This window comes from Gasterosteus aculeatus, chromosome 17 (genome assembly GCF_964276395.1).
Source record: "Gasterosteus aculeatus chromosome 17, fGasAcu3.hap1.1, whole genome shotgun sequence".
NCBI classification, from domain to species: Eukaryota; Metazoa; Chordata; class Actinopteri; order Perciformes; family Gasterosteidae; genus Gasterosteus; species Gasterosteus aculeatus.
The window spans coordinates 1,383,016-1,407,592 of NC_135705.1; the positions used below are offsets into that span (position 1 = coordinate 1,383,016).

General features: G+C 44.2%; 2 protein-coding genes and 4 non-coding genes across 7 annotated transcripts in view; 5 read left to right on the forward strand and 1 right to left on the reverse strand.

Moving 5' to 3' along the window:
• Positions 1-556: 556 nt before the first annotated feature.
• On the reverse strand, positions 557-11,090 carry LOC120834571 (zgc:171566). The gene is made up of 9 exons (XM_040202628.2): positions 10,818-11,090; positions 10,041-10,155; positions 9,434-9,484; positions 9,151-9,235; positions 8,708-8,846; positions 8,178-8,284; positions 1,776-1,866; positions 1,365-1,502; positions 557-847 (listed from the first exon to the last, which is right to left on the reverse strand). Exons 1-9 carry the CDS (start codon positions 10,912-10,914, stop codon positions 726-728), a joined length of 945 nt encoding a protein of 314 aa, XP_040058562.2. The 5' UTR covers positions 10,915-11,090; the 3' UTR covers positions 557-725.
• LOC144389003 (U7 small nuclear RNA) lies at positions 4,856-4,913 on the forward strand. Its single transcript, XR_013453322.1, has one exon. It is a non-coding gene; the product is annotated as a U7 small nuclear RNA (small nuclear RNA).
• LOC120835872 (U7 small nuclear RNA) lies at positions 5,354-5,411 on the forward strand. Its single transcript, XR_005714628.2, has one exon. It is a non-coding gene; the product is annotated as a U7 small nuclear RNA (small nuclear RNA).
• LOC120835878 (U7 small nuclear RNA) lies at positions 6,640-6,697 on the forward strand. The gene has a single exon (XR_005714634.1). It is a non-coding gene; the product is annotated as a U7 small nuclear RNA (small nuclear RNA).
• LOC144389005 (U7 small nuclear RNA) lies at positions 7,620-7,677 on the forward strand. Its single transcript, XR_013453324.1, has one exon. It is a non-coding gene; the product is annotated as a U7 small nuclear RNA (small nuclear RNA).
• A 3,155-nt stretch (positions 11,091-14,245) lies between the features above and the next one.
• grip2b (glutamate receptor interacting protein 2b) overlaps positions 14,246-24,577 on the forward strand; it is a 112,799-nt gene continuing 102,467 nt past the window's right edge. Inside the window, exon 1 of one of the 2 annotated variants that reach the window (XM_078092696.1) lies at positions 14,246-14,521. In XM_078092696.1, the coding sequence (XP_077948822.1) occupies positions 14,461-14,521 (61 nt within the window). In that variant the 5' untranslated portion in view covers positions 14,246-14,460. The remainder of the gene's footprint in view (positions 14,522-24,577) is intronic. The other variant, XM_078092689.1, reaches the window with a different exon arrangement.

Here is a 24,577-nt window from a genome sequence, read left to right on the forward strand (position 1 = left end):
GTAAGACACAAAATACTCGTACTTTTGTAATCGATTGAAATGCCCACAGAAACTCACAAGAATACAATAATTTAAAGATGAACTCTTTCTCAAGACATTTATAGAGGTTTAAGATGAACAATATCCAACTCGTGAATCTTTCATTTCTCCTTTGCAGGCATTGAATTCTGCACGAGGGACGTAAAACTACTGTAAGATATCAATGATACTTTAAAAAAGGAGAGAAACTATAAGAATTGGTTTTACACACAGATTTTTTGAATTTTCCATTTTGATTACAATGTCTGGAGAAAAAAAAATAAAGGAACAAACAAAACTGGACAAGCAGCTATTAGTAAATTATTGCGGTGGGGAGGCAACTAAAGTTTTTTTATGTTAAAGGATGCCCTTACAATTGGATATTTGATCATGTGTTTATGACTTTTAATTCAGTTCAAATTAATTACATTTTGAGAAGTAAGTAACTTCAGGTAGAATCCCGTACCTTGTTGTTTGAGCGTCGTCAGTGATTTGGATGAATGGAATCTCATCATTGACATCAGGCTTTGTATTCAACTTTGTTGTTCACATTCCTTTTATTTTGCACGTCTTGTTTTATTAATCCCATCATTTCATCACTGTCACTATCTGCACATTTAGCCACGTTTAGCCATCTATCACTGATTTGATGTTTGTTTTATAACTTGTTCCACTGAGGATCAATTCCGACTGCACTGAGCTGTCAATCAATCAAAGTAATAATTCTGCACAAAAATGGCGTCGGCGCCTCTGTAGACGGGAGAGAAGTTATAGATGAGAGCTCTCTCCTCCTCCGCGGCGGTGGAGAAATGGTGCTGGTTCTTCATGGCTGAGAGCAGGACGGAGGGAAGAAGAAAGAGGGGAGCTGTGAGAAGCTGCTTCACACCAAACCACATCGTTTAAGAATTAAAACGACAATGATTGGCGATTCTTTTCAGTCAATATGAACTGATGTGATCTGTTTGGCGAATTATATGTAAAATCTAAAGAATATAATAAGGACTATCACTAAGTTGCATGTTGGTAGCTTGCTTATAGATTTGATACAGTCAAAATAAAGTAAAAAAATTTCAAGAGTACTTTTACAATTAACACAAGAAATGATGAGGGCATTTGCAGGGGTCAGAAAAAAAGGATGTTTAAATGTAAAAGCAACAACTGAATAGACAGAAATTATTCAATGATGGATTTGTCTTATTAAGCCATATTTGTAATTATAAATAGTTATTGTTTTGCAAACTAATCAGATCTTTGTGGCTCATGGTCTAATTTACATAATATATACACATATCAATAGGAACACCACCTGATAAGCTGGGGTAATAGAAGCATGTACCACATGTTACCTTCGGAGACAAAGAAGCTGGCGGTGTAGAAGCAGACCGCTACGGCAGCAGTGGAGTGAATCATGCCCGGCTTATCGATCCACTCAAAGGAGCTTTTCTCTGGGTGCCACTGCACTGCATAGAAAGGGTAGCGGTATGCTGAAGAGAGCCAAGAAAGAAAAAAAAAGGCAATTATCTAAGCAATTCCCAATGTGGGCAGAATCCCCCAGATCATTTTCCTCCCCAACAGCAGCTCAGTGATGAGGTGATGGTGCCATCTAGCTCACAGAGGCTATCTATTGCAATAGATATCTATTGCAATAGATAGCCCTCGGCCACTATGTGCAGTGACCTTTGGGTTTTTTTCATTTTTAGAGTAGAAAGTGAAATATTCAGACTTTGAATGGTAAAGTAGTCGGGAAGCAATGGTACCTTCCATAGTTGAGATGAATTCTTTCTTCCCATCACTGTTAGTGGACAGGACCTTGTAAAACCTCTTCAGCTTGGCATTTCGGCTGAAGTTCTGTTGGTTCAAAAGCAGAGATTTGACTTGTGTGATTTAGTTTTTGAACTCCTGAAGTGACTTTGATCTGCTGTATGGAGGATAGATACAAAGAAAACGCAAAAATATGGTGAAATGAATTGGTGTGCTGTGAAACACCTACATGGGATGTGGAACGGTAGAAGCCACCAACTTTGGTTTGCAAGACAAACTCCTTTTTAATTACATGGACTATCTGGTAGACAACCCAATGACTTTGAAAAGTATTCAGGTTATTACTTGATACGAGACCAGCGCTTTACCGCTTCTCCACCACAACACAAGTTTTATATTTCTTGTTTATTGTAAAAGATGCAATATCTATAATACTACACAATTATAGGATTTATGGCAAATGCGTTTGTAGACTAACACAACATTGGGCAAAGACTCCCTTTGCTTGAAACTGAAACAGCAAACAAGCAACTTGTTGCAAAACAAACTGATTTCATGACATTACCAGTCAGACATTTGCAACTCCTTCATAAGGCTTGAGGGTTAGAATGTTGTAATTCTACAACCCATTAATCACAAACAGCATCTGACAGATCCCGTTTGCTCTACAGGTGTGGACGGGATTCAAACCCATGATCAGAGAATAGAACTGCTCTGTGTTTCATGACATTTCCTCCCGTCGCACATCGAGTACCACGAGTGAACCTACTGGGGCACAAATAGGACTCACACGTTGGTTGTGGTTGATATTTAGGAATCTTTGCTCTTTTGATAATTTTCAAGTAGGATTTCAAAGATTTGAAATCCCCCACCTACTGTAAAAGTCAACATTTAATTCAAATAAGTCTTGAACTTGTTAGAAGTTGTAATACTTCATTACCACCCTTGTGTATGTTCTGGGTAATGGAAGCTCCCCAAGCTTTGTTCTTTCTTGACTGTGTACTATGAGGATGCGTTTGATTAAACTGTACAACTAAAGCTTTTTTAAGTTACATTAGGTGATAATACAATAATTGATGTGTAACAATAGAATGTTGTAATTCTACAACCCTTTAATCACAAACATCCTCTGACAGATCCCGTTTGCTCTACAGGTGTGGATGGGATTCAAACCCATGATCAGAGAATAGAACTGCTGTTAGAATAAAACTGTTTCATGACATTTGCAAAGGATCCGCCCATTTCCTCCTGTCCCACACTGGGTACCACGAGTGAACCTACTGGGGCACAAATAGGACTCACACGTTGGTTGTGGTTGAATTTTAGGAATCTTTGCTCTTTTGGTAATTTTCAAGTAGGATTTCAAAGATATGAAATCCCCCACTGATTGTAAAAGTCAATATTGAATCACAATAAGTCTTAACTCTTGAACCGTGTTAATAGTGGATTACTGCAAACACGAGTTGTCGGTCCTTTGTACATTTAACTTGACTTTCCTTTCTAAGGTTGAGGCTGTTTAAGCTGTATGACCAAAGCTTTTTAAAAGTTACAGTAGGTGATAATACAATAATTGATGTGTAACAATGGAATGTTGTAATTCTACAACCCTTTAATCACAAACATCCTCTGACAGATTCTGTTTGCTCTACAGGTGTGGACGGGATTCAAACCCATGATCAGAGAGTAGAACTGCTCTGTGTTTCATGACATTTCCTCCCGTCCCACATCGAGTACCACGAGTGAACCTACTGGGGCACAAATAGGACTCACACATTGTTTAAGTTAAACTTCAGGAATCTTTGCTCTTTTAGTAATTTTCAAGAAGGATTTCGAAATGTGAAATCCCCCACTGATTGTAAAAGTCAATATTATATTCCGTCAACATTTTATTCCAATAAGTCTTGAACTTGTTAGAAGTTGTAATACTTCATTACCATCCTTGTGTATGTTCTGCATAATTGAAGCTCCCCATGCTTTGTTCTTTCTTGACTGTGTACTATGAGGATGCGTTTGATTAAACTGTACAACTAAAGCTTTTTTAAGTTACAGTAGGTGATAATACAATAATTGATGTGTAACAATAGAATGTTGTAATTCTACAACCCTTTAATCACAAACATCCTCTGACAGATTCTGTTTGCTCTACAGGTGTGGATGGGATTCAAACCCATGATCAGAGAATAGAACTGCTCTGTGGTTCATGACTTTTGCAAAGGATCCGCCCATTTCCTCCCGTCCCACACTGGGTACCACGAGTGAACCTACTGGGGCACAAATAGGACTCACACGTTGGTTGTGATTGAAATTTAGGAATCTTTGCTCTTTTGGTAATTTTCAAGTAAGATTTCAAAGATATGAAATCCCCCACTGATTGTAAAAGTCAATATTGAATCACAATAAGTCTTAACTCTTGAACTGTGTTAATAGTCGATTACTGCAAACACAAGTTGTCGGTCCTTTGTACATTTAACTTTCCTTTCTAAGGTTGAGGCTGTTTAAGCTGTATGACCAAAGCTTTTTAAAAGTTACATTAGGTGATAATACAATAATTGATGTGTAACAATAGAATGTTGTAATTCTACAACCCTTTAATCACAAACATCCTCTGACAGATCCCGTTTGCTCTACAGGTGTGGACGGGATTCAAACCCATGATCAGAGAATAGAACTGCTCTGTGTTTCATGACATTTCCTCCCGTCCCACATCGAGTACCACGAGTGAACCTACTGAGGCACAAATAGGAGTCACACGTTGTTTAAGTTAAACTTTAGGAATCTTTGCTCTTTTAATAATTTTCAAGAAGGATTTCAAAAATGTGAAATCCCCCACCTACTGTAAATGTCAACATTTTTATTCTATTTATACATTTTATTCCAATAAGTCTTGAACTTGTCAGAATTTGTAATACATCTGCCAGATCCTGTTTGCTCTACAGGTGTGGACGGGATTCAAACCCATGATCAGAGAGTAGAACTGCTCTGTGTTTCATGACATTTCCTCCCGTCCCACATCGAGTACCACGAGTGAACCTACTGGGGCACAAATAGGACTCACACATTGTTTAAGTTAAACTTCAGGAATCTTTGCTCTTTTAGTAATTTTCAAGAAGGATTTCAAAAATGTGAAATCCCCCACGGATTGTAAAAGTCAATATCATATTCTGTCAACATTTCATTCCAATAAGTATTGGACTTGTTAGAAGTTGTAATACTTCATTACCATCCTTGTGTATGTTCTGCATAATTGAAGCTCCCCATGCTTTGTTCTTTCTTGACTGTTTACTATGAGGATGCGTTTGATTAAACTGTACAACTAAAGCTTTTTTAAGTTACAGTAGGTGATAATACAATAATTGATGTGTAACAATAGAATGTTGTAATTCTACAACCCTTTAATCACAAACATCCTCTGACAGATTCTGTTTGCTCTACAGGTGTGGATGGGATTCAAACCCATGATCAGAGAATAGAACTGCTCTGTGGTTCATGACATTTCCTCCCGTCCCACATCGAGTACCACGAGAGAACCTACTGGGGCACAAATAGGACTCACACATTGTTTAAGTTAAACTTCAGGAATCTTTGCTCTTTTAGTAATTTTCAAGAAGGATTTCAAAAATGTGAAATCCCCCACTGATTGTAAAAGTCAATATTATATTCCGTCAACATTTTATTCCAATAAGTCTTGAACTTGTTAGAAGTTGTAATACTTCATTACCATCCTTGTGTATGTTCTGCATAATTGAAGCTCCCCATGCTTTGTTCTTTCTTGACTGTGTACTATGAGGATGCGTTTGATTAAACTGTACAACTAAAGCTTTTTTAAGTTACAGTAGGTGATAATACAATAATTGATGTGTAACAATAGAATGTTGTAATTCTACAACCCTTTAATCACAAACATCCTCTGACAGATTCTGTTTGCTCTACAGGTGTGGATGGGATTCAAACCCATGATCAGAGAATAGAACTGCTCTGTGGTTCATGACTTTTGCAAAGGATCCGCCCATTTCCTCCCGTCCCACACTGGGTACCACGAGTGAACCTACTGGGGCACAAATAGGACTCACACGTTGGTTGTGATTGAAATTTAGGAATCTTTGCTCTTTTGGTAATTTTCAAGTAAGATTTCAAAGATATGAAATCCCCCACTGATTGTAAAAGTCAATATTGAATCACAATAAGTCTTAACTCTTGAACTGTGTTAATAGTCGATTACTGCAAACACAAGTTGTCGGTCCTTTGTACATTTAACTTTCCTTTCTAAGGTTGAGGCTGTTTAAGCTGTATGACCAAAGCTTTTTAAAAGTTACATTAGGTGATAATACAATAATTGATGTGTAACAATAGAATGTTGTAATTCTACAACCCTTTAATCACAAACATCCTCTGACAGATCCCGTTTGCTCTACAGGTGTGGACGGGATTCAAACCCATGATCAGAGAATAGAACTGCTCTGTGTTTCATGACATTTCCTCCCGTCCCACATCGAGTACCACGAGTGAACCTACTGAGGCACAAATAGGAGTCACACGTTGTTTAAGTTAAACTTTAGGAATCTTTGCTCTTTTAATAATTTTCAAGAAGGATTTCAAAAATGTGAAATCCCCCACCTACTGTAAATGTCAACATTTTTATTCTATTTATACATTTTATTCCAATAAGTCTTGAACTTGTCAGAATTTGTAATACATCTGCCAGATCCTGTTTGCTCTACAGGTGTGGACGGGATTCAAACCCATGATCAGAGAGTAGAACTGCTCTGTGTTTCATGACATTTCCTCCCGTCCCACATCGAGTACCACGAGTGAACCTACTGGGGCACAAATAGGACTCACACATTGTTTAAGTTAAACTTCAGGAATCTTTGCTCTTTTAGTAATTTTCAAGAAGGATTTCAAAAATGTGAAATCCCCCACGGATTGTAAAAGTCAATATCATATTCTGTCAACATTTCATTCCAATAAGTATTGGACTTGTTAGAAGTTGTAATACTTCATTACCATCCTTGTGTATGTTCTGCATAATTGAAGCTCCCCATGCTTTGTTCTTTCTTGACTGTTTACTATGAGGATGCGTTTGATTAAACTGTACAACTAAAGCTTTTTTAAGTTACAGTAGGTGATAATACAATAATTGATGTGTAACAATAGAATGTTGTAATTCTACAACCCTTTAATCACAAACATCCTCTGACAGATTCTGTTTGCTCTACAGGTGTGGATGGGATTCAAACCCATGATCAGAGAATAGAACTGCTCTGTGGTTCATGACATTTGCAAAGGATCCGCCCATTTCCTCCCGTCCCACACTGGGTACCACGAGTGAACCTACTGGGGCACAAATAGGACTCACACGTTGGTTGTGATTGAAATTTAAGAATCTTTGCTCTTTTGGTAATTTTCAAGTAAGATTTCAAAGATATGAAATCCCCCACTGATTGTAAAAGTCAATATTGAATCACAATAAGTCTTAACTCTTGAACTGTGTTAATAGTCGATTACTGCAAACACAAGTTGTCGGTCCTTTGTACATTTAACTTTCCTTTCTAAGGTTGAGGCTGTTTAAGCTGTATGACCAAAGCTTTTTAAAAGTTACATTAGGTGATAATACAATAATTGATGTGTAACAATAGAATGTTGTAATTCTACAACCCTTTAATCACAAACATCCTCTGACAGATCCCGTTTGCTCTACAGGTGTGGACGGGATTCAAACCCATGATCAGAGAATAGAACTGCTCTGTGTTTCATGACATTTCCTCCCGTCCCACATCGAGTACCACGAGTGAACCTACTGGGGCACAAATAGGAGTCACACGTTGTTTAAGTTAAACTTTAGGAATCTTTGCTCTTTTAGTAATTTTCAAGAAGGATTTCAAAAATGTGAAATCCCCCACCTACTGTAAATGTCAACATTTTTATTCTATTTATACATTTTATTCCAATAAGTCTTGAACTTGTTAGAATTTGTAATACATTTGCCAGATCCTGTTTGCTCTACAGGACGGGATTCAAACCCATGATCAGAGAGTAGAACTGCTCTGTGTTTCATGACATTTCCTCCCGTCCCACATCGAGTACCACGAGTGAACCTACTGGGGCACAAATAGGACTCACATGTCGGTTGGTGATGACATTTTTAGAATCTTTGCTCTCAGGTAATTCTGAGGAGGATTTCAAAGATGTGAAACCCCCCACTGGTTGTAAATGTTGAGTCACTGTTGGTTCTTCACATCAACTCTTATTCTCCTATAAATCTGATGGTGGTTTATATTCTCTAACATAAAACATTTTTAAGTTGTATTTCAACAACCCATTCGTCAGATACTGTATCTGTTTGACTTAGTTTGAAGAGACACCTTTGCATTTGCTCTGAGAAAGGCAGCAGAAAATACCTGCACGGACAGACTCCAGCTGTGGAAGTTGGAGGTGATGTTCTTCTCAATCAGGGACTGCAGCAGATCCTTGGGGAAACCTCGAAAGACTCGGCTGGACAGGGCCGCTGAAGAGGACGGAGGTCCGGAGAAGCAGTTCACAAGAGAGGGAACGTCACATTTTTAGTCATAACTTCGGTCTCTTGTCTGCCGGGTTGGAGATGAGGGTTAACGGGCGAGGAGAGCCATGTGCAGGCTCATTCGCATGGGATCCACCCAAATCCAATCGCATGGAGCACCGCGAGTTATAGCGCTGTGGTTCACAGCTTGGTGCTACATTAATGTACGTATGGTGTCTCTTTGTGTGACTAAAAGACCAACTGGCTGCCTGGACGTAGTCAAATCTGTCCATCTAGGTCTAAACTGGAATTGTTGGAAAAGGGACTATTCATACATTATGACACTATCTCTAAACCTTGTTTGACAGAAAACGAACAGGCCAACAGTTGCTGGGAGGAAATCGAGCGGCGAACAGGGACGGAGAAGGACACCTGGTGTGAGCGTGAGCGGTAGAGCCACGGCCTTGGTGTCGGTGAGGGTCAGCAGGTTCTTGTGGGCCGTGATGACGGACAGCTGCTGGAAGCCCTGACAAGTCCCCCAGATGGGGAAGTGGTCGCCGCCGTCGTTGGCCTGCGGAGGACCGGAGACAAGGAGAATCAGCCAGACGGGATCCCGCCATCTCGAACGAACGGATAATCAATGAAAGCTGATGGACCAGCTGATTGATTCACTACGAATGTATTTAACAGATTTTGGATCATCTTGTAATGCTGCTCAAGAAAAGAGTTTGATTACATAGAATAATAATAGAGTAATTCTTTTCAGGGAAGTTTGAAGGCCCAGGCGTTGAAGATGAGAGATGACTCTTTTCTTAATCGTTTATTTCTTCTTACAAATTAATGGTTGAGAGAATGGAAGATGTTTCATATTTCACCTTCAGAGCCAATCGGTAAAAGATCCTGGCTGCTCGACTGAACTGCGACTTTTGAAGGTCCACATCTCCTCCCGGCAGCAGCAGCCTGAGGGAAACACTCAGATTTAGATTCAGAAGCTCTGAGATGTTCTCTACATATGACATGATAACATGAACACAATATTACAAAACCGGCTGTTTGAAGCCTTCGACTAGGTTAAAGATCTTCAACTGAGCTGCAACAAACCAATAAATCACTCAACTTACCAATGAAAACCCAAATAGAGAACCCCGGTTTACTCACCCATTTATTGAGTTAAAGATGTTAGCGTATTCTTCTTCTGTGCGATTGATTCTGGGGACCAGAAGAGGCATAAATTCCATTTACAGTTCACACCCACGTTGGTCCAAAACACCCACCGTTTCATCCTACACGACAAGTTAAGTTGTCCTAATTGGGATGTGAATGGTGGAGTTATGACATAATGCTCATAATGCTCCTTCGCAGCAAACACGTGTGGGAAACGGATCAGCCGGAAAGCTTCAACGCTTCCCTTCAGCTGCAGCTATGGAACCTATTTTATCATCATTATATTATTAAACATTGCAGCTAGAATTATTATAACCTGTTTGTCTGTGGCCTTTGTTTAAATAATAAATGAACACGCCAGCATTCTCAGTTGGTTCAGGGATCCGAGTTGAGTTCTTCAGACGAACTGTTGAGGCTTTTCTTCCCGTCCGTAATCTGAGCTTCTTCTGGCTGGGAACCAAATGTCTTTTCTTTGTGGATTTAGTCACGTTTAGTTGAAGCAAATGGGCCATTAAATGGAAGCTAAGTGCTAAGTGTTTGAGCCCAGAAGCCAGAATTACCCCCTTAGTATATATACTTAGTTGACGTATACTAACCCTACCTGATGGGCACGACTCTCGCCCCGGCCCCCTCCAGGTACTTGACGTAGGACGCGGCGATGTAGGACGAGCCGCGAGCAAACTGGTCTCCTGGAAGGTTTTCCTGCGCCAGCACACCTAGAGGGACGGAGACATCAAACAACTCACACCTTCTTCTCACATGGAGGAAGTACAACAGAGGCCTTCACCGACGACATCTTGGAGAAGCACAAAGAGACATAAAATGTCCCTTGAGAGACCAAAATACCACAAAGACACAGGCAAACATGTCAAATGTCTCTCTCTCTACTTGGGCTTGGTCCTTCCCGTCCTCCTGCTTCTTTCAGTGAGTAAACTGCCATTTGTAGGGTTGATTGGCCTTCTGATGACTTTGGAAAACAGGTCTTTGGACAGAATTCATTCATTCACAGGGTCAGGGACAGTCACGGGTCACCTGATGGGACCCGGCGGACAAACAGGGGGACGTGACAACGTGCACAACGAGATGGGTAACAAAGAGAGACACAACACATCCACACAACTGCCTGTCTGGCGTGTAATCACATTGAATGTTGGTATTAATACCACATTTGTTTGTTTGTTCGATTTTGTAAATATTTTTACATCATCATAACCTGACCACACGCACACGCACACGTGTACACACGCTCTATGTCAACACGCACACACCTTTCCTCGAACGTTCTATGATTACATAACAGCTGTTAACATGATGTCTCTCTGCCTCTGCCTGTCTGTACGGACACACACACACGCGTCCTGTCCACGGGGGGTCTTACCTATGACCGGTCGGTGGTTGAGCAGCTGGATTCTGGCCGCCGCGCACAGATGCGCCGCGCACAGCGCCGCGCACAGCGCCGCGGTCGGCCGACACATCTGGAACAGCGGAGAGGAGCAGCGCGCGCTGGAAGCTTCGCGGTGTCTGTGGATGAGGACGGAGGGCGGAGACGATCCTCCCGGCAATGTTCGGCTCCTCTGGAGTCACTGGTGGGACTCCCCTCCGGCCCCGAGACTCTTCCTCCTGCGCTGTGCTCCTTGAAATAGATCCGCCCACCCCCTCCCCCCCCCTCCTCCTCCTCCTCCTCCCTACCCTCCTCCTCCTCCCCCCCCTCCACACAGACTCATACACGTTGTGCAACTCAGGTAGAATTTGTATTTGTTTATTATTTAATTTCATCACGGCAGGTTGAATGAGGTGGGTGGGGGGGAGGTATTTGAAATCGTATTAATACAATGTTATTGATACAATGTCATTGATACAATGTAATTAATACAATGTCATTAATAGGGGCTGGCCCCGCCCACACGAAACACATCAGGCACCGCGGCTGAAACTGCTGAGTCACATGCGCACTTAAAAGGGGGTTTGCATGACTCTGCGAAAATTGCTGAACTTCTCCTTACTAAGAGAAAGTATCTATGACGTTATGTATAATCCGTTGGATTAATGTGTATTTGCAGTGTATCTCATATATTGTTTTCCATAGATATAGATCTGCTGATGTTTGTATTTACTGTTACTGACGCTCAAACAAGAAGAACAGGAAGTGTCATTATCGTCTCCTTTTCACCTCTTTACTCTTGTGGGATCTTTGACATCCTCACTCTCTACATAGAAGTTTGACCTATTTTGTTATTAAGTGGATCCATTAGGAGTCATCACAGCCTTTTTCAGTTAAAATATAATTTTACAACATTGGTAAATAGACAGATGGATATATTGATAGATAGATGGATGTATTGATAGATAGAGGGACAGATATATCGGTAAATTGATGGATGTATTGATAGATAGAGGGACAGATATATTGGTAAATTGATGGCTGTATTGATAGATAGAGGGATAGATATATTGGTAAATTGATGGATGTATTGATAGATAGAGGGACAGATATATTGGTAAATTGATGGATGTATTGATAGATGGACAGACTCTCTCGTCCTGCATGTTGAGCCCCTCCGGAGCGTCACGCTTCCACAAGCCGCTCAGCAGTGAGTGACTTCCTCTATCCGGACTCGGCTTATCAGCGAGCTGCAGCTGCTGTGAGCAAAAACAATCCTCACACTCTCATTTAATCAGTTACTTTTTCTTCTTTGCAACGTGGCATGCATCCATTTGAGTTTCTTACATTCACTGTGTGAACTTCAGAACTTCTGCGGAGCTGCACACTTGTTCCCAGCGTGCGTTCCCTGGGGGCCTTTCAATGTGACACGCCGTGTGGTCTGACAAGTTCCTCTCCCGCCTCCTACCAAGCCATAATGTGTTGGGGGGGGCAATGCAGTAAGGATAAGGTGTCTTTGTGTGCGTGTTAACTCGAGTCAGCAGTTTGCACTGCAGGTGCAGCTCGCGGATCACCGGCTTCATCTGCAGCGCGCGGACAGACCTCCACTGGAGAGCCACAAGGGGTCACCCTCCTCCAGCAAACGGACCTCTAGTTGGATCACTCCACTTCCTGCCCAGTTTGGATCGTCTGCCTGGCTGTGATTGGTTGCCACTGTCGCTCTCAGACCTCCTGCTCACTCAACCTCCCGTTGGTGACAAAGGGTCAAGGGTCACTAGTTTGCGTCAGGGTTCAGATCGCGTATCGCCACAAAAGCCAAGAGAAGTGTAAAACTGCATCATCTCTGTAGTGACCAGCAGGGGGCGACTCCTCTGCTCCCATAGACGTCTATGAGGAAATGACTCTACTTCTCTGTAGTGACCAGCAGGGGGCGACTCCTCTGCTCCCATAGACGTCTATGAGGAAATGACTCTACTTCTCTGTAGTGACCAGCAGGGGGCGACTCCTCTGCTCCCATAGACGTCTATGAGGAAATGACTCTACTTCTCTGCAGTGACCAGCAGGGGGCGACTCCTCTGCTCCCATAGACGTCTATGAGGAAATGACTCTACTTCTCTGTAGTGACCAGCAGGGGGCGACTCCTCTGCTCCCATAGACGTCTATGAGGAAATGACTCTACTTCTCTGTAGTGACCAGCAGGGGGCGACTCTTCTGCTCCCATAGACGTCTATGAGGAAATGACTCTACTTCTCTGTAGTGACCAGCAGGGGGCGACTCCTCTGCTCCCATAGACGTCTATGAGGAAATGACTCTACTTCTCTGTAGTGACCAGCAGGGGGCGACTCCTCTGCTCCCATAGACGTCTATGAGGAAATGACTCTACTTCTCTCTTGATTTATTCCCTCAGTAAACATTGTAAACATGAGTTTATGGTCTCAGTCTCTAGTTTCAGGTCTTCTTCATGCAGCATGATGCTCATTTAGTGAATGATGGTCCATTTAGAGTCAAACAGACCATAAAGCAGGGGAGGCTTTAGGGGGACGTGTGGGAGACGAGCGTGACACTGGGGCTTCGAGGTGACGTATTCAGGGCGGATGTGGACACGCCGTTCCGCTTTATGAATACTAAACGAGGTGGAGAAGGTTGAAGTGTCAATAATTAAAGATCAAGTTTGTGTGCTGTGAAAAAGAGAAGAGATGAACCACAGAAAAAAAACGTGCGCGCCCAGACGATAAAAACGAGTCTGACGGAAAAATATTGAAGTTATTATATATGAAAGTATTCATTTAGGTATTCCTTCCAGTGTGCTGTATCTACTAAAAGGAGCCTACTATGAAATACTCCCACAGTCTGCTGATAGAGCCGCAGGTTTGGGTGAAACGTTTTACAAACATGTGTCTCCTCTCTTGTCCTCTCCGGGGACGAGCACCATGATTCATGTTACACCAACATGAAGAACACCTGCAGTTCATCGACGCCGTTGAGTTCTTCGTCTGCTCCATGTTTTCAGTATCTGCACGTTGTTTGGAGAAATTAAACATTACCATAAATTGGAATGAATCCCTTGTTCCTTTTCTTTTAAAACAAGGACCCTTGACTGTAAGAAACAGACACATAAGTTTAATGATCTGCGCTCAAAGTTGCATATTTATTTTTCCTTTGCAGCCACATGGGACGAGCTGCCTCCTCACAACAAACTGTGTTTTGTGAAGTGAAGAAGAGGAAGAGGAGAGTCAATTAACGACAGATGAGTGCCGACCATCAGGGGAGAGAGAGGGAGAGAGAGAGACAGGGGGAGGGAGAGGGAGGGAGAGAGACCATTGGAGGGACCGACCGTCACACCGACTGTCAGCGGGGTCGCACCGGAGAGAGAGGAGCCGCTACTCGCCGGTCATTGATAGACGCACGGGGGGGAGGTCGGGGGGGAGGTCTGAGGGAGGGGGAGGAACAGCACGAGGAAGGAAGCAGAAGAAGGAGGCACCTGGGGCTGGAACGTTGTATTTGCTTTCGCCTGCGTGTCAACGCGTTAACGCGAACAGGATCTACTGCCCTCTTCATCACACCACTACTGCTCCTCATCACCCTCCTCTCTTTTCTTCTCCTCTTCCTCCCCTCCTCCTCTCCTCCTCTCTCCTCCCTCATGAACATGCCGGGCTGGAGGAGGAACCTCACTTTCTGCCTGCAGCGGATGCACGAGGAAGGTAAGGAGGCAAAACAAAGTGCGTATTTGTGTTTTGGGCACGTGCACGCGCGCGCGTGCGTAAGCCTGCGTCGCACGCGGATACAGGTCGCTTGTTTGGAGACACTTTTCACGCGCTCAGAGCGCAGGTGCGTGCACGCGCCTCCCGCGCATGTGCTCTGCGGGCTGATGGAAGCACCTGCAGCTGTGCTAATTGACCGGGAGTGCGCGCGCGCGTGTGGCGCGTGTCACCAGCGGTCTGTGCCGCCGTTTCAGTGGAGATCTGTGAGAGGCTTCTGATGCTGGGTGCGCGTGCGTGTGTTTGCGTGTTAGAGAGAGAGAACGAGGGGGGAGGCTGCGATGGTCCTGCAGCATGAACACAGGAGGGGGGAGGGGGGGGGGGGGCAGACAGTGATGCTGTTGGTCAGCTACGTTGTGCAAGCGCGTGCGCGAGAAGGTAAGTGTTTGCAGAGCACAAAGTGTCTGTGAAACAGAGAGAGAGAGGGGGAGAGAGGGGGGGGGGGAGTCTTTACTACCAATCCAGAGAAATATCTGGATTTGGGGCCACTCCACATCTGGAGAAGCGATGTCAAGCTCACATGATGATTACAGCGAAGAAAATGATAGAAAATCACGTAACTGTATTTTGTAAATGTTATTATTATTATTATAATCAAACCAACAGTCTGTGCTGCATTTGAGCAAACTGCTGATTTCGGGGACTTGACCCCCGTCCACCTCAAAGGTCGCCCTCCCTTCAGCTAGCTCGCGCCCTGGTTGTCGTTAGCTTCAAGGCTAACACGGGGCTGCAGGGCCGACGCTATCTTTGTGAGCTGTCGGCCGCGGTTATCGTCGCGCCTGTTCCCTCGACGAGGACTACCAATAGATATAGAAATAATAAAGAAAATACTATAACATCGCAATAAAAAGGTTTAGATAATGTTTCATTATGTCTTTATGACGAACAAAAACATGGAAACACAGGGACATCATAATATGTACAATATATATGTATGTATAAACTCCGAAGCGATTAGAGATATTTTAGTCATGATTTATTTCTGTAAAGAAGAACAACTTAACAAGGGGAAGGAATTCTACTCCGATTACATGACTTTCTGTTAAAAAATAAAAGTAAAAGCTTCTATGTTGACCAGAGGGAAGTTAACTCTCATATTCAATGTTGTAAAACCTGTCTGATTGTATCTAATGGAATGTATTGTAACCAACGGCTCACTTTGAGATTCGGTTGTCACCGTCTTGGATTACAGCTGTCGCCATGCTGTTTTTTTTCCTAAATGGACCATCATTTACTAAATGAACATCATGCCTATTGAAGAAGACCATAAACTCATGTTTACAATGTTTACTGAGGGAATAAATCAAGAGAGAAGTAGAGTCATTTCCTCATAGACGTCTATGGGAGCAGAGGAGTCGCCCCCTGCTGGTCACTGCAGAGAAGTAGAGTCATTTCCTCATAGACGTCTATGGGAGCAGAGGAGTCGCCCCCTGCTGGTCACTACAGAGAAGTAGAGTCATTTCCTCATAGACGTCTATGGGAGCAGAGGAGTCGCCCCCTGCTGGTCACTGCAGAGAAGTAGAGTCATTTCCTCATAGACGTCTATGGGAGCAGAGGAGTCGCCCCCTGCTGGTCACTACAGAGAAGTAGAGTCATTTCCTCATAGACGTCTATGGGAGCAGAGGAGTCGCCCCCTGCTGGTCACTACACAGAATGCTGGTTAAAGACACTTACAGAGATGGCCTCTTCAAAACCAACTGACCCCTTTACGATCAAACAGAGTTTATTACCCTCTATACACGTGTACGCATTGTGTGCACGTTGTGTTCTTTTCGTCCAAGGCGGTTCTTCCTGGTTTGGGTCGGATGAAGGGTCCTCTAAATGTTGCGTCCCGGTGACGGCAGTTGGTGGAAGGCCCTTTGCTCTCTGAACGGGATGATGCCTGCGGGCATGAAGCCGGGTCAATAAAGAAACGTCTGATTTCTCCTGGGCTTAATGTGGGAAGGCTGGCCGGCAGCGAGCTTCCACCTCAACCCCTTGTCCAAAACCTTTAGCGTGAGGAGCCGAGGATCGCCATAACGGTCACATACAGACGTGGCCATATTACAGCAGCGTCTTGTGGCACTAAATGAAGTGAAAGCGTTCGTGTTCACTCCTCATATTCTCTATAGCAGAATAGTGATTCGTTCAGACCGTGTGACCTCTGACCCCGGGAGGATGCTCGGAATTCCACCTGTTGTTTATTTCATCCGAGTGCGACAGAGACAGATCGATGGTGCACGGAGGAGTGAGAATAGAGTGTGTGTGTGTGTGTGTGTGTGTGTGTGCATATGAAGCGTAAAAAAGGTGTTTGCTCAAGGTGATGGTGTGTGAAACAGAGAGAGAGAGAGAGAGAGAGAGGGGTTTGCTGACAAGGATAGCGGCCTCATGGACCCTTACTAACAGCTATTTGAGGCTTTTTATTGCATCAGTCCGTCATATTTAATGAAATGTGTTCAGGGAAAATTTGTGTGAAAGAGGTGAGAACATCGTCTTTGATGGAAGCTCGGTGGCAGAAGAGTGTTTAACATCTTCCAGCGGTTTGTACTCGAGCTTGGTAGTAAGAAAACTTATATACTATATACTATATATAGCTTTCTGGCATTCTGATCCAGCTAATCATAATCATAATGAAAAATAATTATCAGTCAATTTCAGAAAGCTTATTTGTCAGCACTTTGGGTGAATACAAATTGTAATTGTAATGTGATTTAGTTAGTGACAGGGTGGGATCCATGGCAACGTATCGCTCTGACAGCTGGGGGCGGGGCTTAGCAAAGGGTCAACTGTTTGTTTTACATGTTGAGCTTTTCTTCGTCTATCGGGCAGGTGAGCGGAGACGAGGGGGGAGAGATGGCGACAAACCTTCCTGATTGTCACCGTAACCTCCAAATAACAGGCGGATGGATAGAAAAGATAACAACGTCGTTACCGCTCCTTTCTGCGTACGCCATTGTCCTGCATTGTGTGTGTGTGTGTGTGTGTGTCTGTGTGTGCGGTTAACAGGACATGACCACTGTGTAATGCATTTATAAGTAGCTTCGCCACCGCTGGGTAGCAGTTGTTTGATCAACGCCTCGTTCCCGCGCTGGAGGACAGATTACGGATAAGCAAGCCTGTCAGTGTGTGTGTGTGTGTGTGTGTGTGTGTGTGTGTGTGTGTGTGTGTGTGTGTGTGTGTGTGTGTGTGTGTGTGTGTGTGTGTGCCAGAGAGAGAGAAAAGAGAGAATGTTTGTGCAGGAAGAACTCATCTATCACGCCGACGATGTGGAGAAATTTAAGGTTACAAACAACAATGGCTGCTGTGATTTGCATGAAAGACAGAGGGGGGGTGATGAGGAAAAGAGAATGAGGGGGGGGGGACGAAAAGACAAATGGAAAGAGACTCTGAGAAAGATAAAAGCCGAGGAGAGTGTGAAGGAGATGGATAGAAGGAGATCACATTAATCAGGAGGAGATGGAATAACGGGAGCAAACCTGCGAGTGTGACTGAGCCCCGAACCCCCAGAAGCTCTCAGTGAGCCCCGGGTGTGTTACCGCTGATGGACGGAGAGGAGGAGGAGGAGGACCAGAGGAGTTTAACACTCGAGGTGTCGCCTGCATCGTCAGTGCATCTCTCGTGTTTATTTCCAGCCACTAGTTTAACTAATTAATAAGACTTTTAGTGACATAAATTAGAACACGTCCAAATTCCTTTGGCAAAACTCTGGCCCTGTGAGCCAATGAGAGACGAGGTGTACTTCACTCCCACAATGCAACAGGTGTTTCCTCGTGGAGGGAAGGTGTCAGTGGGTGAGACGCCGGCGTTCAGCAGGAGGAGGAAACACTCCTGGAGATTTTAAGCCAAACTACTTTCGTTCATTTAGAAAAGACAGCGTTCATGTACCGATCCGATTTTAACCAAAACCCCCTGGGACAGATGACCAGGAACATTGTGTGAAGTCGCATTTCTTCTTCGCCATCATTTTTCTACACCGACGTATCGACGGCTGAGACGACCTTTGGGCTGAAAAGGTCACGCGATGGATCGCAGCTGCTGCCTGAATATAGTGAATATTTATCATAACATACGTGAAGGTTATGAGATCCAGAGCCGATGAAGAAAACCGCTTGATTTTCACTTTACTTTTTACAGGAACTGGATTCCATCAGTGACGTTATTCAGAACCGAGCGGTTTTCAAATTGTTCTTATAAAGATAAAAAAACTAATTTAAAGAGAGATTATAAAGTGCTGCAGAATTAAAAAAAATGTTCTCACATTTTAAGTGCCACATGATTCAGAGTTAAACCAGGACGTCATAACATATCTGACTTTGGTGTCTTCTCACATTTACTGTAATAATGACCTCTGTCAGCTTTTCCACCGCCTGAGACGTTGTTCTGCATAGCGAGGTCCTGGAAGAACAAACGTAACCCACGGACCTGTTTTAGTGTCAAATATGATACAATGCAGTGCATTGTGGGTCCTTCGTAGTCCCCGTATCTGTTGATTGTAATCCTGTCGGGTGTTGGTTCTGCTTTTTTGGAGGCCGTGGATGAAAAGCGACGCCTCGTCATATTTCTCTTGAGAGAACATGGGGATGTCCTCCACGCATTGCCAGTGTGTGTGTGTGTGTGTGTGTGTGTGTGTGTGTGTGTGTGTTGTGTGTGTGTGTGTGTGTGATGAAGAAGGCACGTAGCCCTGGGTGAGCAGTGGGCGAGAGCGGTAACGTGGCTTCAGTCATAAAAGGATCTGACGATGCGCATCAAAAACAAGCGCTCCTCTCCTCCTCCTCTCCTCTCCTTCTTCTGGTTCCTCTCCTCGTCTCTCCTTCAGCGTCTCTCTTCTTCTCTGTTCAACTGTTTGGCTCCAGTTGTTTCACTTTGCTTTTTTTCCAGCCTTCTCTCTCCTCCTTCATGTCTCCTTCATGTCTCCTCCCTTCCTTTCCTGCGGCTTTCCCCTTGCTCCTTCCTGTCAAAACGACCGCGATGTTTGACCGAAGGCCGTCGTCTCCTCACGTTCTTTCCCCCCTTTTTCTTTCATTCCCCGTGAAATAAAAATGAGCGGCGGTTTTCGCCGAGGTCTGTGGTTTCTCGCTCCCAAGCCCAGATCAGCTCCGAGAGATTTACGAGCCGCAGAACGATTTCTCGTTTCCGTCAGGTTCTTTACATGCGGCGGTGGTTCTCCGGGCTCCCGGCCCCGTCGGTTCCCGGCTGCTGTCGCTTCCCTCTCCATTTGTTATCGCAGACACGTCAACGCTCTTGATGATGTCGACTGAAGTCCCTCATTTCCTATTTCGCCAAAGCCGCCATGCATCAATCTCACAACCTCATCTCGCCTCCTGCACTTTTACCCCTCTTTGCCTCCTCCTCCGCACGGCCTCCCTCTTTCCAGCCTCCAGCCCCGAGCCTCTGATGACCAAAGTCGGCCGAGTCACGGCTGCTCTACTCGGTCCGACCGTCCTCTCTTTCACGCCCACAAACTCCACGTTCGTCTTTCTTCAGGCTCAGTGGCCGTGGTCCGCGTCTCGCTGTCGCTCTGCTGCTTTGACACCTCCCGTGTCCTTATGTATGTCTGCATCTCCGCCGTCATTATCTGCTAGCGGAGGCAATCGTCTTCCTCCGCGCTCCGGTTCATTCGTCCTCACGGTGTCCTGAATTTAAATTGCTTCACGCTGCACCGTCAACCGCTGCCCTCTTTGTATAACCTTCCGTACGCTTGCATTTCATAAAAGACTCTGCTACATCAACACCAGTTTGTGAACTAAAACATATTTTTGTGCATTTGCACCGTGGAGACGAACACTGGGGCGACTTGGTTCCGTCAGGAGTTATTGATCTCTGCTGATTGATGATGAGAATTGGTGGGTGAAGGTCCAGAAGACAAGCAAACAGAGACTAAACTGAAGAACTTCAGGGATATCCTCGATTGGCCATCATGTTCCTAACAACACATTTACTCTCTATGCTGGCGTCTCATCTAGGTGGTAACAGCTCGACATTTGGGGAGCCAATCAATGACAACTGGTGACTATCATCAGATGCATCAATTCCAGACCTGAGACATAATACAGACTCAAACGGCCCCCGTGCCGATCCACTTCTTCAGCCTCTTTTTGTTAAAGTAAACACTGGATGCTGTATTTCCAAAGGGAGACTGGGCTGCAGGATTCATCTATTCTACAAGTCAAATTGAGTGAACGTGCTCATTAGGGGTTTCTGCACGGTTGCAAAATGCTCAGACGTTTTTTGTACATTTTCAATGACGATGTATTCAATCGTTTTTCTTACAATATCTGCTAATACAAACTAAATCATGAGTAATGCTCTCTAACCTGAGCGTGTGGTAGAAGCCTGAACTACAAACCTTTGACCTTTGACATCTTGGCTTTTTGCCACCAGTGAACGGAAAGGAACATATTTGGACTGAGGAGGACAAAGAGATGCTGCGTGTTGCTGTTAACCTTCCAATCACAGTAAAGCATCCCATCCTTTATGGTTTCCTTGACCACAATCTACTAAATGAACATCACGCTGTATTGACTTGAAACTAGGTTTGCTGAGGGAATAAATCCAGAGAGAAGTAGAGTCATTTCCTCATAGAGGTCTATGGGAGCAGAGGAGTCGCCCCCTGCTGGTCACTACAGAGAAGTAGAGTCATTTCCTCATAGACGTCTATGGGAGCAGAGGAGTTGCCCCCTGCTGGTCACTACAGAGAAGAAGAGTCATTTCCTCATAGACGTCTATGGGAGCAGAGGAGTCGCCCCCTGCTGGTCACTACAGAGAAGTAGAGTCATTTCCTCATAGACGTCTATGGGAGCAGAGGAGTCGCCCCCTGCTGGTCACTACAGAGAAGTAGAGTCATTTCCTCATAGACGTCTATGGGAGCAGAGGAGTCGCCCCCTGCTGGTCACTACAGAGAAGTAGAGTCATTTCCTCATAGACGTCTATGGGAGCAGAGGAGTCGCCCCCTGCTGGTCACTACAGAGAAGTAGAGTCATTTCCTCATAGACGTCTATGGGAGCAGAGGAGTCGCCCCCTGCTGGTCACTACAGAGAAGTAGAGTCATTTCCTCATAGACGTCTATGGGAGCAGAGGAGTCGCCCCCTGCTGGTCACTACACAGAAGTAGAGTCATTTCCTCATAGACGTCTATGGGAGCAGAGGAGTCGCCCCCTGCTGGTCACTACAGAGAAGTAGAGTCATTTCCTCATAGACGTCTATGGGAGCAAAGGAGTCGCCCCCTGCTGGTCACTACAGAGAAGTAGAGTCATTTCCTCATAGACGTCTATGGGAGCAGAGGAGTCGCCCCCTGCTGGTCACTACAGAGAATGCAGTATTGAACGTTTTCTCATACACACACTCAGATTTGCAGAACCGGGGGGACAAATTGGTAATTTGTGAACATGCCTCCCATGAGAAAGAGTTGGCGGCACCACAGGCTGGTCAGAACTCATCATCTATTCTCCTTCATTATCTTTTATACCGTCTGAGAAGAACCGTCATTGCTTTAACTGTAAAACAAGTATCACACATCTGCTACTTCTCTACTCTACTAAATACTCCTCTTACAAACCGTTGACTGTTATCTGTCCAGGTTCCGTGTGAAAACCAGCCCATGGCGCCGGTTGTAGCTCGTAACGTGGATGTGAGAATGTGGAGGACCTACTTATTGCTACGTGTCGGCTTTTCGCCTGTAACCTCTCCATCACGCTCCAAAATCCTGCTGCAACTTCCACTACGAGCTCAGCGCTTAGCGATGCGGCAGCGGAGCATCGAGGGGCGGAGGTGGAGGTGGAGGTGGGGGCGAGTAGAGTGCCGGGTGGAGAGGAGGGGAAAGGAATGAGCTGGAGATGGAGCCAAGTGAAAGAAGTAAAGTCGTGAGGCAGCGAGTGTGAGATGGAAAAGGAATAAAGCTCCACATAATTGAATTTTAAAATGCCCGTTTTATCGATCCACCGAACGACGCAGCCGCCTTTCCGTGCGCCCAAATTACACCATCCTCCTTCTCCCCCGATAAGGAAAACAACGCCTATGAAAGCTATGAAATGAAAAAAGAAAACGGGCAGAAGGAGAGAAAGATGTCAAACGCAGGTGACGCCACAGAGGATGGAGGCAGGATTTCACTCAGCAGCTTCAGGATGGCGGCCAAAAAGATGGAAATTTATCCCCAAATCTCCGCTGTTGCTGGCGGTGAGACCTCGATGGGCCTCGTGTGGGGGCCCTTCGTTTACACTGTTTACTGTATCATTATTATTATTATTGTCTCTGCACGCTCTGTTTATTAGAATTCATACGTTGACTTTGGTTGTCACCAATGTGCTTGAATGAGTTTTGCTGCTCGACCCTTTGGCTGAGCTCACCTTTACCAGCACACGTGAAGTGTGCGACGGTGGAAGCAACGTCCTGCCCGGTGATCGCGGAGGTCCAATAAAAGGACACAGCGTGTCCCGGAAAAGCTTTTACAGCAGAATAACCTGTCGAACCTTCTGAATATCACAAAATAAAACTTGTGGTCGAGGAGAATAAATCATCTCTCTGAGAAACATGCATCCACAAGACGGATGGGAGGCACCTCTGGATCATTTAATATAATGTAATACTACTGGCAACGAGGCATTTGCATTGAGATAATGTTGGCCATAATTCATACTTCTGTCAGAGGAGAAAACACGTTTACAATCGCGGTTCTAATGTTTCAACTAATGTCTCCACAAACTGGGACGCACACTACAGCTTACACTTGAAATCTTGCATAAATAAATCAAACTATTCATCAAATGCACGTCACCACCACTACGTTCTTTATTTCTTATTTCTTTTTTGTTGAATGAATCATGTTTTGTGCGTGTGAGGAAGAATGGACTAGAACACTAGAAGGTTCTTCAGCCGTCTGGTCCCTGGTCAAACCTTTTAATGGTTCCACATGGAACCATTAAAAGTCTTGTACCACGGATCTCTATCTATGTCTCTTTATGTCTCTCTATGTCTCTTTATGTCTCTTTATGTCTCTCTATGTCTCTTTATGTCTCTATGTCTCTCTATGTCTCTTTATGTCTCTTATATGTCTCTCTATGTCTCTTCATGTCTATCTATGACTCTCTATGTCTCTCTATGTCTCTTTATGTCTTTATGTCTCTCTATGTCTCTCTATGTCTCTATATGTCTCTTATATGTCTCTCTATGTCTCTTCATGTCTATCTATGACTCTCTATGTCTCTTTATGTCTCTATGTCTCTCTATGTCTCTCTATGTCTCTATATGTCTCTTATATGTCTCTCTATGTCTCTTCATGTCTATCTATGACTCTCTATGTCTCTTTATGTCTCTATGTCTCTCTATGACTCTCTATGTCTCTCTATGTCTCTCTATGTCTCTTTATGTCTCTATGTCTCTCTATGTCTCTTTATGTCTCTTATATGTCTCTCTATGTCTCTTCATGTCTATCTATGACTCTCTATGTCTCTTTATGTCTCTATGTCTCTCTATGTCTCTCTATGTCTCTATATGTCTCTTATATGTCTCTCTATGTCTCTTCATGTCTATCTATGACTCTCTATGTCTCTCTATGTCCTTAAGTGTCTCTCCTTCTGCCCGTTTTTGACCTGCACACAGTCTGCACAGAGTCCTTATGGCTTTTCTACAGCGCTGTGCGTGTGGGAACATGTGTGTATAATCCTGTACGTGTGTGTGCGTTGGTGAATGCACGTGACATTGTTGTGTGTTTTACGTCTGTATTGTGTGTCTTTGTGTGTGTGTTTCCCACTGTGAGGTTGATGTGAACATTAATGCGTCCTGTTCTCAGAGTTGGGCCTTCAGGATGAGCCGTTTAGCACAATTAAGCATCTATGTGTGGAATAATAAACTAAACTTCACAAGGATCTATTTGTAACTTACATGTAAACACGTAACGTCCAGCTGAAGAGACGTCAGACGTCGGCTTATTGACGGTTTCATTCCACTCGATCCGATGAGCCCTGAAGCCCCGTACCGTTTATTAGAAGTAATATTGAACACAACCGCATCCTATTCGACCCATTTG

What these genes read in the sequence shown, in the direction of transcription:
- LOC120834571 (XM_040202628.2), bottom strand. Translation starts at nt 10,914, where the DNA reads ATGTGTCGGCCGACCGCGGCGCTGTGCGCGGCGCTGTGCGCGGCGCAT. An exon ending in ATCTTTAACTCAATAAATGG is followed by an intron (nt 9,236 to 9,433) that starts GTGAGTAAACCG and finishes TGTTTCCCTCAG; the next exon opens with GCTGCTGCTGCCGGGAGGAG. An exon ending in GCTGGAGTCTGTCCGTGCAG is followed by an intron (nt 1,867 to 8,177) that starts GTATTTTCTGCT and finishes TTGAACCAACAG; the next exon opens with AACTTCAGCCGAAATGCCAA.